This window comes from Zalophus californianus, chromosome 13, assembly GCF_009762305.2.
Source record: "Zalophus californianus isolate mZalCal1 chromosome 13, mZalCal1.pri.v2, whole genome shotgun sequence".
NCBI lineage: Eukaryota > Metazoa > Chordata > Mammalia > Carnivora > Otariidae > Zalophus > Zalophus californianus.
This window is the reverse complement of record NC_045607.1, coordinates 37,009,777-37,026,134: the sequence shown is the minus strand read 5'-3', so window position 1 is coordinate 37,026,134 and position 16,358 is coordinate 37,009,777. Positions and strand designations below refer to the sequence as shown.

Here is a 16,358-nt window from a genome sequence, read left to right as displayed (position 1 = left end):
TGGGGCTCAGGGCTCCAGGGCTCCTCCAGGCTGGGGCTGTTCACATTGGCCTCCAAGTGAACACAAAGCACCTGGGCCTCTGTCATGTCCCCAACTGGGTTGTGAGGTCCAGTGGGCAGAACCATGAGGTATTGGTCTTGAACTAGGTTGCTTCTGGTTCTGCTGCACTGCCTTTAACTCAAGGGCCAGCTGTTCTTTAAGGTGGAGCCATTCTGGATCTGGGACATGAGGAGTGTCTGGTGGGATGGGGAGATCCTGGAGCCATGTTTTTCCTTGGTTGTTTAGACTCCCTAGAGACTCCTGTGTGGATGTGTTGTCTGGGGTTGCTACAGTTTGTTCTCTGGACAACCTTGCCTTTATGGGAATTCCCAGTTGTATCTCTAGGATCTTCTTTCTTAGATGGAAATTTAGTTTGGCTAAAATGGGTTTCTTGAGTGTGTAGGGCCCAGAGGCCTCTGCCTGGCTTTCTAGAGGCACCGTCTTGATCACTTCTTCCACCTGCTCTTCAACCTGGAGCTCATCTTCAATGTCTGCACAAGTCTCGTTGGCATCTTGAAAGCATGGCCCAGGACTCAGACACCGCTCTTCAGATGAGATCATCTGAGTCAGAGGTTCACTTGGGAATTCACCAGGCCCAGCCACCATTCCTGCGATTACAGCTTGGGTAGAGATTGCCGGTGCCATGGCCCTAGAGAGAGCCACATAATAAAGAGCAGGCAGCCCTGACAAGAAGGCCAGGTACTTGTGCTGCAAAGTTGTCTCCAGTTTCTCAATGGCTCCCTCGGACAGGACTTGGGACAGCTTAGTGTGTTCAGTGACAGCATCTGGTGAGGCTTGTTGCTGTTGATCAAGGGCCATTGGTATCCAGGGCACAGCTTTTTGTTTTAGGGCAGGGTCAGTTGCTGCCTGTAGCTCCAAGGGCTTGCTTTCTGGGATGCAGGTGAAGGGAGCCACTTGCAGGTCCCCAGGAATTATGCACTGCCAAGAGCTATATACACGAGCAGGGACCTTGCCCTGGTGAATCTGCCCACATTTGAAGTTGATGTGGCCCTGCAATATTGCCTTGGCCTGGTCAAACAAGTGTGGCATGGAGACTGGCCCTGGGTCTGTGATGGGTGAGAATGGGTCACTGGCCCCAGTGGCCTCTAGGGCTGTAGGTTGGGGAGCAGGCACAGCATGGAGAGCATGGACAGCTGTAAGTTTATGTTCAGGGCAAAAGCCATAACAAAATTAGCTTGCTTATGACCAACCACATATTGGGCTGCAATACAGATCCATGCTGTGCATCAGAAGGTTCTCAGCAATTGTTTTCTGATGAGAAGAATAGCTACTTTCCTCCAAAGCAGTGTTTTTCAACCTTGGTGATTTTTCACCAAATAATATCATGCCAAAATCTGTGAATGTTTCGTCCAATGAAAAATAAAGATGATATAAGTTTACCTCTATAATATGCCACTTTTACTCACTTCCTTTCAGATGTTCTTGGCTGTGTGGGAGAGAAAGTGGTAAAGTTACAGCATGTGTGCTAGAAATTGTGCACTGGAGTATACTGAGCATTTTAGTATCATTTGTCATTGTATTGGGGCCAGAAAAAAAGGTTGAGAGCCACTTCTCTAAACAACATGTCCTGCCAAAATCACGTAATCTTTGGCACAGGAACATTTCCAGTAGATGGAAGAGGGGGTATCACATGTCAAAGTATTTTTTCTTTCTTTCTTTTTATATATATACCCAGGTCCATAACATACTCATTAATTGCCTGCTCCCCCAGCCAGACAGGTGTTGAACAAGAACACATGGCTTACGTACAACTTGACAGGAATACTTTAGCACAAGGACAGAGGAGACAAGGCCATCTTCTAACTAGCAGGCTTAGGCAGAAGTTAGTACTATTGCTGGGATGGATGCTAAAGGAGTAGGGTGGGTGTACTGAGCACACTGAAACAGAGGAGGGATTAGAGCAAAGAGCTGACAACTGACAGACTAATTTCCATGACTCATAGCAGAGGAGAGGGCAGGAAGAAGCTGAAATAGGCTGAATATCAGGTCTCCATAGTTAAGGTATTACTAATTCTGATCAGACCTTCTATTATTGCTCCCCTATACCTGGCTTCTTGGCTCAACAGCTACACTGACCAAACTTGGTGAGCCATGACCAAGAGGATGAGCAGAGTGGGCTACTCTATTTTCCATCCACCATTAGTTTCTTTTGCATAGGCTAGCTGGTTCACTGGGGTATAAGAAAGAGCTATAGGTCTTCTCTTGAGAGAATTAAAAAAATGGTATTTAATATCTTTTGGGAAAATGATATTTACAATAAGAAGTAGCTAGGTAGAACACTGATGTGATAAGGTTAGGTGAAAAAACAAGCATGTGTAATTATTTGAACATTACAAGTATAGCTGTGTAAAAATGTACCCATAAGAAAAAAGACCAGAAAGAAATAGCCCAGACTGTTGGCAGTGATTGTTAGGGAGGTAAAGCTGTTAATTATATTTTTTCCATTTTTGAATATGTCACTTTACTTCTATAGTTTCAAAAAGCACATCAAAGTAAACAATTAGGGAGCTGCCAATCCAATGATAGATTGTTTATTCAAACCATCCTCCTGCTAAGAACAATTAGAAAAGACTGACAAATTTTTTAAAAATTTTGTTTGAGGCATGATCCTTGAAGGCACAGACTGGGAGAAAATACTTGCAAAAGACACATCTGATAAAGGGATGTTATCCAATATATAAAAAACATAAGCAACCCCATTAAAAAATGGGCCAAAGACCTTAACAGACACCTCACCAAAGAAGATATATGGATGGCAAATAAGCACATGAAAAGATGCTCCGCATCATATATTATCAGGGAAATGCAAATTAAAACAGTGAGATACCACTACACATCTGTTAGAATGGCCAAAATCCAGAACACTGACAACATCAAATGCTGATGAGGGTATGTAGCAACAGGAACTTTCAGACACTGCTGATGGGAATGCAAAATGGTACAGCCACTTTGGAAGACAGTTTGGTGGTTTCTTACAAAGCAAAACATACTCTTATTATATAATCCAGCAGTCATCCTCCTTGGTATTTATTCAAGGGAATTGAAAACTTATGCCCACACAAAACCTGCACACAGATGTGTATAGCAGCTTTATTCATAATGCCAAAATTTGGAAGTAACCCAGGTGTCCTTCAATAGGTGAATGGAAAATAAACTGGTACATTCAGACAATTGAATATTATTATTAAGCACTAAGAAGAAATGAGCTATCAAGCCACAAACAGACATGGGGGAAACATAAATACTTATACTAAGTGAAAGAAGTCATACTGAAAAGGCTATATACCATATGATTCCATCTATATGACATTCTGGAAAAGGCAAAACTGTGGAGACAGTTAGATGGTCAGTAGTTACGAGGGATTAGGGAGGAGGGGAGGATGAATAAGTGGAGCACAGAGGATTTTTAGGGCAATAAAACTATTCTTGTGTGATGCATAACGGTGCATACATGTCATTATACATGTGTTCAAACCCATAGAATGTACATCAACAAGGGTGAACCCTAAGGTAAACTATAGCCTCTAGGTGATAATGATGTGTCAATGTAGGTTAACTAGTGTAACAAATGTACCACTCTGGTGCAGGATGTTGATAGTGGGGAAGGCTGTGCATATGTTGGGAGAGGGGTATATGGCAAATCTGTGCCCTTTCTCTCAATTTTGCTATGAACCTCAAACTGCTCTAAAAAACAAAGTCTATTCAAAAATCTGATTTGTGTATGTGCTGCTGAAGCGAGCACTAAAAAATCTGATTTGGATGAAGTGATGCTCAACATCATTCATCATCAGGGAAATACAAACCAAAACTACAATGAGATATTACCTCATACCTATCAGAATGGCTAAAATCAACAACACAAGGGCGCCTGGGTGGCTCAGATGGTTAAGCATCTGCCTTTGGTTCAGGTCATGATCCCAGGGGCCTGGGATCGAACCCCGCATCAGGCTCCCTGCTCAGTACAGAGCCTGCTTCTCCCTCTCCCTCTGCCATTCCCTCCATTTGTGCGCTCTGGCTCTATCTCTCTGTCAAATAAATAAATAAATAAAATCTTAAAAAACAACAACACAAGAAACAACAGGTGTTGGAGCAGCCACTCTGGAGAACAATATGGAGGTTCCTCAAAAAGTTAAAAATAGAATTACCCTATGATCCAGCAATTGCACTACTAAGTATTTACCCAAAGAATACAAAAATACTAATTCAAAGGAATACATGCACCCCAATGTTGATAGCAGCATTGTCTACAATAGCCAAATTATGGAAACAGCCCGTGTCCATCAACTGATGAATGGATAAAGAAAATGTGATATATATATATATATTTAATATGTGATATTCATATTACTCAGCCATAAAAAAAAAGAATGCAATCTTGCCATTTTCAGTGACATGGATGGAGCTTAGAGAGTATTATGTTAAGTGAAATAAGAAAAAGACAAATACCATATGATTTCATTCATGTATGGAATTTAAGAAACAAAACGAACAAGCATAGGGGGAAAAAAGACAGAGAGAGGCAAACCAAGAAACAGCCTATAACTATAGAGAACAAACTGATGGTTATCAGAGGGGTGGTGGGTGGGAAGATGGGTTAAATGGGTGATGGGGATTGAGTGCATGTTGTGACAAGCACTAGGTGTTGTATGGAAGTATTGAATCACTAGATTGTACACCTGAAACTAATATAACACTGTGTGGTAACTAACTAGAATTTAAATAAAAACTTAAAAAAAAATCTGTTTGAAGGCAATACCAAAACAGAGAGGAATTATGGGTCCAAGACTCAGGTGAGAAGGAAAGTTTTCAGAGATTAGTGTGACATTTAGTGCTGTCCTTTCCCTTAAGGCTACTGTCAATGACAAGAACCAAGAGGCTGAGAAGCTGAGTAGAGAATTTCACAAATTCACAGGATAGAGGGAACAAGAATTGGAGTCAGGGCCTGATAAGGAGGAGAAGCTCCGGTAAACACCGTAGGCTTTTTGATTGAGACCTGGGGGGGGCCCCTATCAGTAAGTATGAATCGTAAAGAGACAAGCCCTCACAGGGATGGAATCCACTTTGAATCCTCTCAGTCTCTGATTTAACTAGGTGATCTGGGATCACCAGTGCCTCTAGCTCACTTTCCAGCCATTAAACACCAAAACCTGATAAGGAAAGAATGAGAAAGGAAAATTACAAGCTAATCTAATTTATGAACATAGATCTTATGAGCCTAAACAAAATATTACCCAACCAAGTCTAAAAATATATAAAAACAAGAACATGCTATGACTGAAATGGATTTAGGGAGTGCAAGGCAAGTTTATGACTGAAAAGGCAATCAATGCAATTCATATTAAAAGAATTAGGAAGAAAAATTAAGTGATCATATTGATAGATGTAGAAAAAGAAGTTTATAAAATTAAACATCCATTCATGACAAAATTTTCTCAAAAGAGGAATAGAAGAAATCTGATAAAGAATATCTCCTAAGCAAACATTATATTTAAAAAGGAAATGTTGAAAGCTTTTCCCTTATAAGGAATGAGACAGGTATGCTTGCTATTACTCTTTATATTCAATCTTATACTGGAGGTTCTAGCCAATGTCCTAAGGCATGAAAAAGAAGGAAGGGGTAATACAGATTGGAAAGGAGGAAATAAAGCAGCCATCATTCACAGATGACTTGATTTATATGTTGAAAATCTGAGGGAATCTTCAGATAAAAATTATTAGAATAAAAAAGAGAGTTTAGCAAGGTTACTAGATAGAAGATCAATATATAAAAATCAATAGATCTGAAACTATTTCAAAAAATTGAAATGGAAGGAGAACTTCCAAACTCTTCCAAACTCATCCTATGAGGCCAGCATTACCTTGATCCCAAAATCAGACAAAGACCCCATCAAAAAGGAGAATTAGAGAGCAGTGTCCCTGATGAACATGGATGCAAAAATTCTCACCGAGATACTAGCTAATAGGATCCAACAGTACACTAAAAGGATTATTCACCACAACTAAGTGGGATTTATTCTTGGGCTGCAAGGGTGGTTCAACATCTGCAAATCAATCAATGTGATACACCACATTAATAAAAGAAAGGACAAGAGCCATACGTTCCTCTCAATAGATGCAGAAAAAGCATTTGACAAAATACAGCATCCTTTCTTGATAAAAACTCTGCAGTGTAGGGATAGAAGGAACATACCTCAATATCATAAAAGTAATACACGAAAAACCCACAGCGAATATCATCCTCAACGGAGAAAAACTGAGAGCTCTTCCCCTAAGGTCAGGAACACGACAGGGATGTCCACTCTCACCACTGTTGTTCAACATAGTACTGGAAGTCCTAGCCTCAGCATCAGACAGCAAAAAGAAATAAAAGGCATCCAAGTTAGCAAAGAAGTTAAACTCTCACTCCTCGCAGATGACAACTATAGCCACTTTGGAAAACAATTTAGCAGTTCCTCAAAAGGTCAAACATAGAGTTACCATATGACCCATATTCCACTCCAAGCATATACCTAAAGAGAAATGAAAACATGTTCACACAAAAATTTGTACATGAATGTTCATAACAGCATTACTCATAACAGCCAAAAGGCAGAAACAACCCAAATGCCTATCAACTGATGAATGGATAAACAAATGTGACATATCCATACCATATAATAGAATATTATTCAGACATAAAAAAATGAAATATTGATATGTGCTACAACATGGATGAACCTTTTAAACATTCTGCTTAGTGGAAGAAGCCAATGTCAAAAAACCAATGTTGTATGATTCTATTTACAGGAAATGTCCAAAGTAGGCAAATCTATAGAGATAGAAAGTAAATTAGTGAATGCCTATGGTTGGGGTATGGGAAGGTTGAGGGGTGATGGTTAAAGGATATGGGTTTTCTTCTGGGGTGATGAAAATATTCTTAAATTGAGAGTAGTGATGGTTGCCTAACTCTGAATATATATAAAAAGCACTGAATTTTACACTTGTCTAACTGTATGGTATGTGAATTATATCTCAAAAGGCTGTTATCAAAAACCCCATTAGCATGAAGGTTTTTTCCCCCTAGGTAAGAATATTTGGGAAATTATTTTTAAGACAAAGAAACAAATTACTACATGTTATTTTTTAGAGACCTCATTATATCTTCAAACCAAAATAGATCCTTACATTTAAGATAATTTAAGAATATTCCTACCTATTCATGGGATGGATTTGAGCTCCTTCAATAATTTTCTTGAACTTAAAATTTCCATAATACAAGAACAAGAAGACTTTTTCTACCAAAGAGCAATGAATGATTGTTTAATACAAATAAAATATGATGAATACACAAATAAAAAGCAGCTTGTGTCAGGAAACCTTCAAAATAGCTTTATCTTTTATTATTGCCCTATATATTATTATGAGGCCTAAAATTTAATGTGCTGCCTTGACATCTTTGAGTCTTATGGGGTCCCAAAGTTCTAACCATGAGTTCAGCTCTTCCCAGATACACCCCTCACCCAGCAGGAAAGCCCCTTACTTTGCTAGTTTCCCTGTCAGCTGGACCAGCTGCACCTGACTCTTCCTCAACCTAATGGGCTTCGTCTCCCTGCAGCCTGTGGAATTATTTGCCAATCGCATCCTCCCATGGGAGCCAAGGGTCACCTCATCTTCTTGTTACTACAAAGCCTGCCTCCCCAAAACCCCGTTTGTTCATTCTACTCCTGAAAGCAGCCCAGTGTGATGTTGCATGGTGTTTGGTGTCCTCCTCCCCTGGGCTGTGAATATATGTGATTAATAAACTGCTGTCAATCTGCTGACAATCTCAACCACCTCCAGAACCCTAGAACACTCCGTCCCTCACCAGTGGGATGAAGAGAAGGTGAACAGAATATTCTCTGTCCTACCCAACCAGCTCTGCTTCCTGCAGCTGCTGCTGCCTTTTTACTGCTGAAACAGTTCTCAGTCTCCTCCTAAACCCCTGCCCAAGATAAAACCATCAGATTGCACAAATCTTGCACTTGCTCCAACCAGTGCACTATTTACCTTACAGATAACCCACAGCCAATGCCATCCTACTAAGCCATTAAAACCATCTGCTGCGAACCCCTCTGCAGCAACTCACTCACCCTTGTTCCTCTGTCTCCAAACTCAGGAGTTAAGAGCCAAAGACAATCTTACATGTTTTTGCAGAGTAGGCCGTTAGTACAGGTTTGTTTACTGCCTTGGTACTCATTGATGAAGGGTGCTTGAGTGGTTAGGACAGTGGGATCAGTGTCTTCCCAAACAAAGGCGCATTCATGTAATGAATACATCGATGATGTGGGCATGGATCTTCACATTTGCTCTTCCTGCTTCACAGTTTATAGTGAAGAGCAAACAAGGGAGACGAAGCACCTGAAAAGCCTCTGTGGACTCTGGAGGGCTACACAACTATAAATTCTCTTCATTTGTTTCGAGAAAACTTACCAAAGCCAGACTCTTCTTCTATGAGTGTGCCACAGTGCCACAATTACTGTAATAGTAGAATTTCTTCAGGAAACGGTTCACAGTTGTTGACTCATATGTACCATGGGTCATATCAGAGCCCCATAAAGAAAAATCCTGAAAGACATGCCACTGATGTGAGTTTGTCTCTCCACAAAAACCTTATGAAGAGCTGCTATGTTTTATTCTCAGAAAATATTACTGAACACCTAAGATTTGCCAAGCATTATATTAGGTACTGGAGACAGAAAAACATAGTTGCTGCTATTTAACAGCAATATTAAAAATTTTTAAATTTTAAATTATGTTAAGAAACATAACATAGGGGCACAGTGGGTGGCTCAGTTAGTTAAGTGGCTGCCTTTAGTTCAGGTCATGATCCCAGGGGCCTGGGATCGAGTTCCACGACTGGCTCCCTGCTCCATGGGCAGGCTGCTTTTCCCTCTCCATCGCTTGTGCTCTCTCTCTCAAATAAACAAATAAATAAATAATCTTAAAAAAAGAAACATAAAATTTATCATCTTTAAAAAATTGAGGTATAATTGACATATAACATATTAGTTTCAAGTATATACAACACGATTCAGTATTTGTATATATTGCAAAAAGATCACCACAATTCTAGTTATTATCCATCACCTGACAAGGTTGCAAAAAAATTTTTCTTAAAGATTTTATTTATTTATTTGAGAGAGAGAATGAGAGAGAGAGAGAGAGCATGAGAGGGGGGAGGGTCAGAGGGAGAAGCAGACTCCCTGCTGAGCAGGAATCTCGATGTGGGACTCGATCCCGGGACTCCAGGATCATGACCTGAGCCGAAGGCAGTCGCTTAACCAACTGAGCCACCCGGGCGCCCTGTTGCAAAAAATTTTTTTCTTGTGATGAGGATTTTTAAGATCTATTCTGAGCAACTTTCAAATATGCAACACAGTACCGTTAACTATAGTCACCATGACATAATTGTTTTATAACTGGAAGTTTGTACCTTTTGACCCCTTCACCCATTTCACTCACCCCCTACCTCCTACCTGTGGCAACCACCAATCTGTTCTCTATGAGCTTTTTGTTGTTGTTTTAAAAATTTCACATGCGAGTGAGATCATGCGGTATTTGTCTTTCTCTGAGTTATTTTACTTAGCATAATGCCCTTGAGGTCCATCCATATTGTCACAAATGGCAAGATTTTATTCTTTTTAATGGCTGAATAGTATTCCATTGTGTATGTATATCACATTTTCTTTACATACTCATCTATCAATGGACATTTAGGTTGTTTCCATATCTTGGTTATTATAAATAATGCTGCAACATGGGAATGCATGTATCCTTTCAAGTTAGTGTTTTCGTTTTCTTCACATAAATACCTAGAAGTAGAACTGCTAGATCATATGGTAGTTCTATTTTTAATTTTTTTTAAGATTTTATTTATTTATTTGACAGAGAAAGAGGGAGAGCACAAGCAGGGGGAGTGGCAGGCAGAGGGAGAAGCTTAATGACTGAGCCACCCAGGCGCCCCGGTTTTCTTAATTTTCTATTCAGTTAGTTTTCTTTTCAGATTTTTGTGTGTTGACACAGCATTTTTATACATGAGCATTTTTATTAATGCCCAAGAGCTAAGATTTCCCTGGATATCTTTGCAGAGTAGTATCAGGCAGCAAGACCACAAGCCCTCACATAGCAGCGTGCTATACGATGCAGAAATGTAGTATTACTAGATGGCAGCCAGAGACACTAGAGGGCAGCACTGGCCCACCCAGGGCTCTTGGTTCTGAGGACTCAGTGACCAGAACTTTTAAAGGATCATTTGCTCTTGTGTCTCTCAATCCTGCTCTTATTTCAGAATCACTGGTAGGCTTGTTAAAAATGGCTGGTTACAGGGGCGCCTGGGTGGCTCAGTTGGTTGGGCGTCTGACTCTTGATTTCGGCTCAGGTCATGGTCTCGGGGTCATGGGATTGAGCTCCATGTGTGAGGCTCCATGCTCCTTCTTCCTATGCTGCCCCCTACCCCAATAAATAAATAAGTAAGTAAAATCTTTTAAAAAAGTGGCTGGTTAGATAATTTTGAGGTCCAGAGTAAAATGAAAATGCTGGCCCTATATTCAAAAAGTAGGAAAAAATGCCTTTAAAGGTACTAAAATATAAAACTTTTTCCTTTTTACTATAGCCCCCCACCCCCACTCTCCTGACTTGTCCTGGTCTTTTGTTTTTGTTTTTTTACTTGTCTAACGTTATTCTAAATAAAGAAACATTTAAAACTTTAAATAATAACCCTGGATTTTACTGTTAATCGTTGTACAATGCCAGTTTTAAATGCAAATATCAGATCATTTAACCTTTATGTAGGATCACCAACATTACCCAATTCATATTTTGTAGCTAACTCATGCATATGTACTTCATTCTTACCAAAACATGGAAACACTACACAAAATTAACTTATTTTTTATTTTACTTCTTGATATGTGTACATCTAGCAACACTCTATGGAAGTCAGTGGCTTTCATAATATGCTTATCTTGTACTCACTTTGGGTCTTGAACAATTTCCAGCATCATGGGTCCACCAGAATTCCTGGTGACACTGCAAATGCTCCATGTGAATGGGGCAGCAAGGAATGGCAGACATACATGAGCCTGTGTTTTTGCTCATGCATACTGCATTATCTCATCAGACACCACTTGTGAAATACAAAATAAAATTATACTCCACGCAAAAGTTTATTCCATTTCAGAGGCTATGGGCAATTAGTAATCCTTTCAAGGACACCCTAAGGAGCCTATACAACCTCATAAAGAAATGGTATGGATTTTGCCAAAACCACAGGTCACAGCTCAGAGGTAGGGGTCTTCAGCAAAGTCAGACTCATTATAGTCTGAAAAGTTACAGCAAAGACCTCCTTATGCTATTCTCAGATGTACCCAATTAGCCTGGCAATTAAGAGTAGTTTCTTTGGAATTACACACACCTGGATTTGAATCTCAGTTTTACCTGGGTAAGTTTTTTTTCTTCTCCATTTTTACATCTTTTATCTGTAAAATGGAGATGGTAATAGTATAAACATCATAGAGTGCTTGTAGGATTATAGGGGATTTTGTAAAACAAGAGTTTAGCACAGTGCCTGGCACAACTGATAACTACAATGGAAGAAAAAACATGACAAACACCAATCTTAGATGCATCCTCACTGAAGGCCTCTTTAGCATCTCTGAATACCTGCTTACCTGGCTTCTCATTATCTTCACTTGGTAGAGGATAGAGTGGCTAACATAATTAGAAAATAGAAATAAATTGAAAGCATAAGAAATTAGTAAGATGAAAATAAACTGTCATTATTGGAAGGTGATGTGACTGTGCCTGAAAAACAGAAGATAATCAACTCAAAAATTACTACCACTACTACTACCACTAGTATTATTACTACTACAGAGAGAGAGAAATGGAGAGAAAGAATTCAGTAAGGTAGCTGAATACAAAAATTAATATGCTGAAATCAAAAGCCTTTGTATATACAAATATACAATCAGAAGATATATTGGAGAAGAAAATCTCCTTTCCAATAGCAACACAAAATAATACTTAGGAATAAAACATGCAAAACTTTTTTGAGAAAAACATTAAAACTTTTTCAAATGTATAAATGCAGTCTTGGAAAAATAGGCATACCATATTCTTAGGGATAGGAACACTAAAAAAATTTTCCTAAGTTAATTTATAAATTAATGTGATTTTTAAAAAGATTTATTTACTGGGGCGCCTGGGTGTCTCAGTCGGTTAATTGTGGGATTCGTGATTTCAGCTCAGGTCATGATCTCATGGGTCCTGGGATGGAGCCTCCAGTGGGCTCCTGGCTCAGCTGAAAGTCGGCTTGAGATTGTCTCCCTCTGCCTCTCCCTGACTGCTCTCTCTTTCTCTCTCTCAAATTGAGAGAGAGAGAGAGAGAGAGAGTGTGTGTGCACGGTGCACGTGTGAGTGGGGGGAGGGGCAGAGAGAGAGAAAATCCCAAACCGACTCCCTCTGAGCCCTATAGGGGTCTTGATCTCACCACCAGGAAATCATGATCTGAGCCAAAACCAAGAGTCCCATGCTTAACCAACTGAGCCACCGAGGCGCTCCTATACTTAGTGTGATCTCAATAAAAATACCAATGGGTTTAACTGAGGGCAATTAGGCTGATTTCTAAATTTATGGTGGGAAGTAAGCAAAAATAGTAGAACTCTCAAAAGGAAGAACTATGATAGCACTGAGATTAGTGATATCAAATAATAAAAAAACTATGTAGCCTTAATTATTAAAACACTATGGTACTTGTGCATGAATAAACTGACAGATAAATGGAACTAATGAAAATGTTCAGAAATAGAACAATACATAGTAGTATATGATAGAGGTGTCATTTCAAATCAGTACAATAAACATGTATCTTTTATTTTTTAATTTTTTAAAATTTGTTTGTTTGTTTGTTTGTTTGTTTAAGCAATCTCTACTCCCAATGTGGAGCTCAAATTCACAAACCTGAGACCAAGAGTGGCCTGCTTTTTCAATTGAGCCAGCCAGGCACCCCCAAACATTTATCTTTTAAATAAATGGTTTTAGGACAATTGGATAGCTTTTTCAAGAAAGATAGGTGAATTCATATTTTGTACTATACACTTAAACTTCCAATCAACAGATTTATTTTAAAAATCATACAAAAAGTTTATACATTAAAGTACTAGAAGAATATATGGAATAATTCTTTTAGAACCTTGGAGAGAGGAAAGCCTTCCTAGTTAACTATGAAACCATAAAATAAATGATTAATTTATTCTGCATAGAATATCTTCTGCTATATCTGCATATGGTAGAACGCACCATAAAAAAGCCAAAAGATAAATTACAACCTGAAATATATTGCAAATCTTTTTACAGACAAAGGCTAATCTCCTCTTATATATAAAAAGTACCTAATAAGCCAGTAGAAGTATTTGTAGAAGGACAGAAACAGTCCATAGAAAAAGAAATACTAATGACTCTTAAAAACATGAAAAGATAGTGTACCTGGGTGGCTCGGTCAGTTGAGCATCTGCCTTTGGCTCAGATATGATCCCAGGATCCTGGGATGGAGCCTTGCATCAGGCTCCCCGCTCAGCAGGGAGTCCGCTTCTCCCTCTCCCTCGGCCTGTCTCCTACGCTTGTGCTCTCTCTCTGAAAGAATAAAAATCTTAAAAAAAAAAACATGAAAAGACATTCAAACTTAATAAGATAAATGCAAGTTAAAATCACAACAGCAGATTGTGAAAATTCAAAAGTTCAACAGTACACTCTTTTGGCAAAGTAAAGAGAAATTGACAATCTCATATTTTGCTGATGGGAGTGCAAAATGGTGCAATCCCTAAGAAGAGCGATTTCAGAAATATTTGTTATAAATTGCAAATACATTTTCCCTTGACCCAACAATTACAACTCTAGGAATTATGCTTACATTTAATTCTGTCTTGGCAACAGCTTTTCTGAGGACTCAGACTAACACATACCCTTTGTGTGGGAAAGGTGGAAAAATAAGAATATATATCCATATTTGCATGTATTTATATAAAATGCATTAGAAGTCTATAGAAGAAAAGAAGTTAAGGGAAGCAATAGAAATGGGGTGGTGGTAATGGGTTGGGTGGAGAAAAAGGAGAGAGGAAGAGTTTTGAATCCATGTGAATTCATCTATGCAAAAAATAAATTTAAAAGGCTCTTGGAGAATTTTTGTAAATTTTCTATTGTGAAATACAGACTCATGGGTAATTGCAGAGATAGTATAGAGGTCCCATGTACTCTTACCCAATTTCTCCCAATGGCTACATTTTACATAATTATAGTAAAATATCAAAACTGGAATTTAACATTGACATAATATGTATGATTCTAAGCCACTCTATCACATGTGTAGATTTGTGTAATCACCACTACTATCAGATACAGAATTATCCCATCACCACAAGAAGAAGAAAGAATTTGATAGTACATACTAGAGGGAAAGCAGTCAGCTTGGAGTGTTAAGAATTTAGGCCTGAACCTGGGGCTCAGACTCAGAATGACTTGCTTTAAAGAAAGCATTTGTGTTACATCTCTCCAATGTTAAGTTTGACGAGGCTGTAGTCAAACAGATCACTATGGCCTTGTTCTCATTCTCATTCTGAGATTGGCCGAGACATGCTAGGATTTGAGATAAAAAGCTTTATCTCAACTTTATTATGGATACTTTAATACTTCTTCCAGTATCAAGATGTTATTATGGAAATTAATCACCATTAAATAACCCGGGTATTAAATATAAGAAAGCTAATTTCTTAGCTGATTCCCAGTTCTGAGCATTAAATTAGCCTTAATTTACTAGATTTCAGCTCAGATTTCAATACCTATATATTATAAGAGCCAGTTACAATGAATTAAGTTAAAACTCTCCAAGAAACTGACTGATACCTAGGATCGATCAACAATACCTAAAGGCCTTGCTGATGGGAATGTAAACTGCAGCAACTGTTCTGGAGAGGAATTTGGCTATAGATATCAAAGGCTTAAAAATGTGCCATTTTTTTTGACTCAATAATTCCACTTCTAGAAATTTGTCTTGAGGAAACAATTAAGCATATGTAAAAAACTTTATTACCTAATATGGTCATCAAAAGAAATCATTAAAGAATACACTATAATATATTCACTTAATGTGAAAGAAGGCAGTAAGGAGGAAAAGAACAAAAAGGTCATAAGATGTATAGAAAACAAAAACCAAAATGGCAGACATAAATCTGACCATATCAATAATAACATTAAATGCTAAGGAGGCTGACTCTGTGGCCTTTCTGTTTGATTTGGTTGCCACTAAAAAACCTCAAACCTTGCCTCAAAATAAACTTACTGTCTTGAGAATGAGTTAGCTTTTCTATTTTGACCTTTATTAACTTCATCCAAAACCCTTCTTTACAAATGGACTTCTTAAAAGGTCTTCAGACTTCCTGCCATCAGAATTCTAATAGGTCCCTGATTCAACATGAATAAATCTTGTCCTCTCACTGACTTGTCTCATTCTCACACCTCTCACACTGTATCTCAAGGGGTATGCCCATGCCCAAGCAGGGAGCCATCTAAAAATATGATCTATTTTCCAAGTATAAACTGGGTTACAAAAGAGGACTCTGGGGAATTTGGAGTCTTTTAAAGACTCGCTGCCAAAAATACCCTAAGGAAAACTGAAGTAAAGAACAAATCCTTTAGGGCGCCTGGGTGGCTCAGTTGGTTAAACAACTGCCTTCGGCTCAGGTCATGATCCTGGAGTCCCAGGATTGAGTCCTGCATCGGGCTCCCTGCTCAGCAGGGAGTCTGCTTCTCCCTCTGACGCTCCCCCCCTCTCATGCTCTCTCTCTCAAACAAATAAATAAAATCTTTAAAAAAACCCACAAATCCTTTAGAACATATCCCAGATGAATACCTTTTTGTTAAACCAAGAGGTATTAAGTCAAACTGTAACTTTTTAGTGGGGAAGCCATAATTTACTAAATTCCAAAAGAAAAAATATGGAAGAAACACAAATGCATATCACAAAGTGAAAGAAATCAATTTGAAAATGCTACATACTGTATGATTCTAACTATATGACATTCCAGAAAAGGTTAAAATTATGGAGACAGTAGAAAGATCAGTGGTTGTCATGGGTTGGGGGGAGGGAGGAATCGATAGGCAGAGCACAGAGGATTTTTAGGGCAGTGAAAATATTCTGTGTGACACTATAATGATACATACACATCATTATACATTTGCCCAAACCCATATAATGTACAACACCAAGACCCTTATGTAGACTATGG

General features: G+C 38.7%; 1 protein-coding gene across 1 annotated transcript; it reads right to left on the bottom strand.

The window, feature by feature from the left end:
• Window positions 1-6: 6 nt before the first annotated feature.
• On the bottom strand, window positions 7-13,626 carry LOC113934329 (protein FAM205A-like). The gene is made up of 3 exons (XM_035723474.1): window positions 13,564-13,626; window positions 8,509-8,643; window positions 7-1,486 (listed from the first exon to the last, which is right to left on the bottom strand). The coding sequence occupies exon 3, from the start codon at window positions 1,087-1,089 to the stop codon at window positions 7-9; it is 1,083 nt and encodes a 360-aa protein (XP_035579367.1). The 5' UTR covers window positions 1,090-1,486; window positions 8,509-8,643; window positions 13,564-13,626.
• Window positions 13,627-16,358: the final 2,732 nt, after the last annotated feature.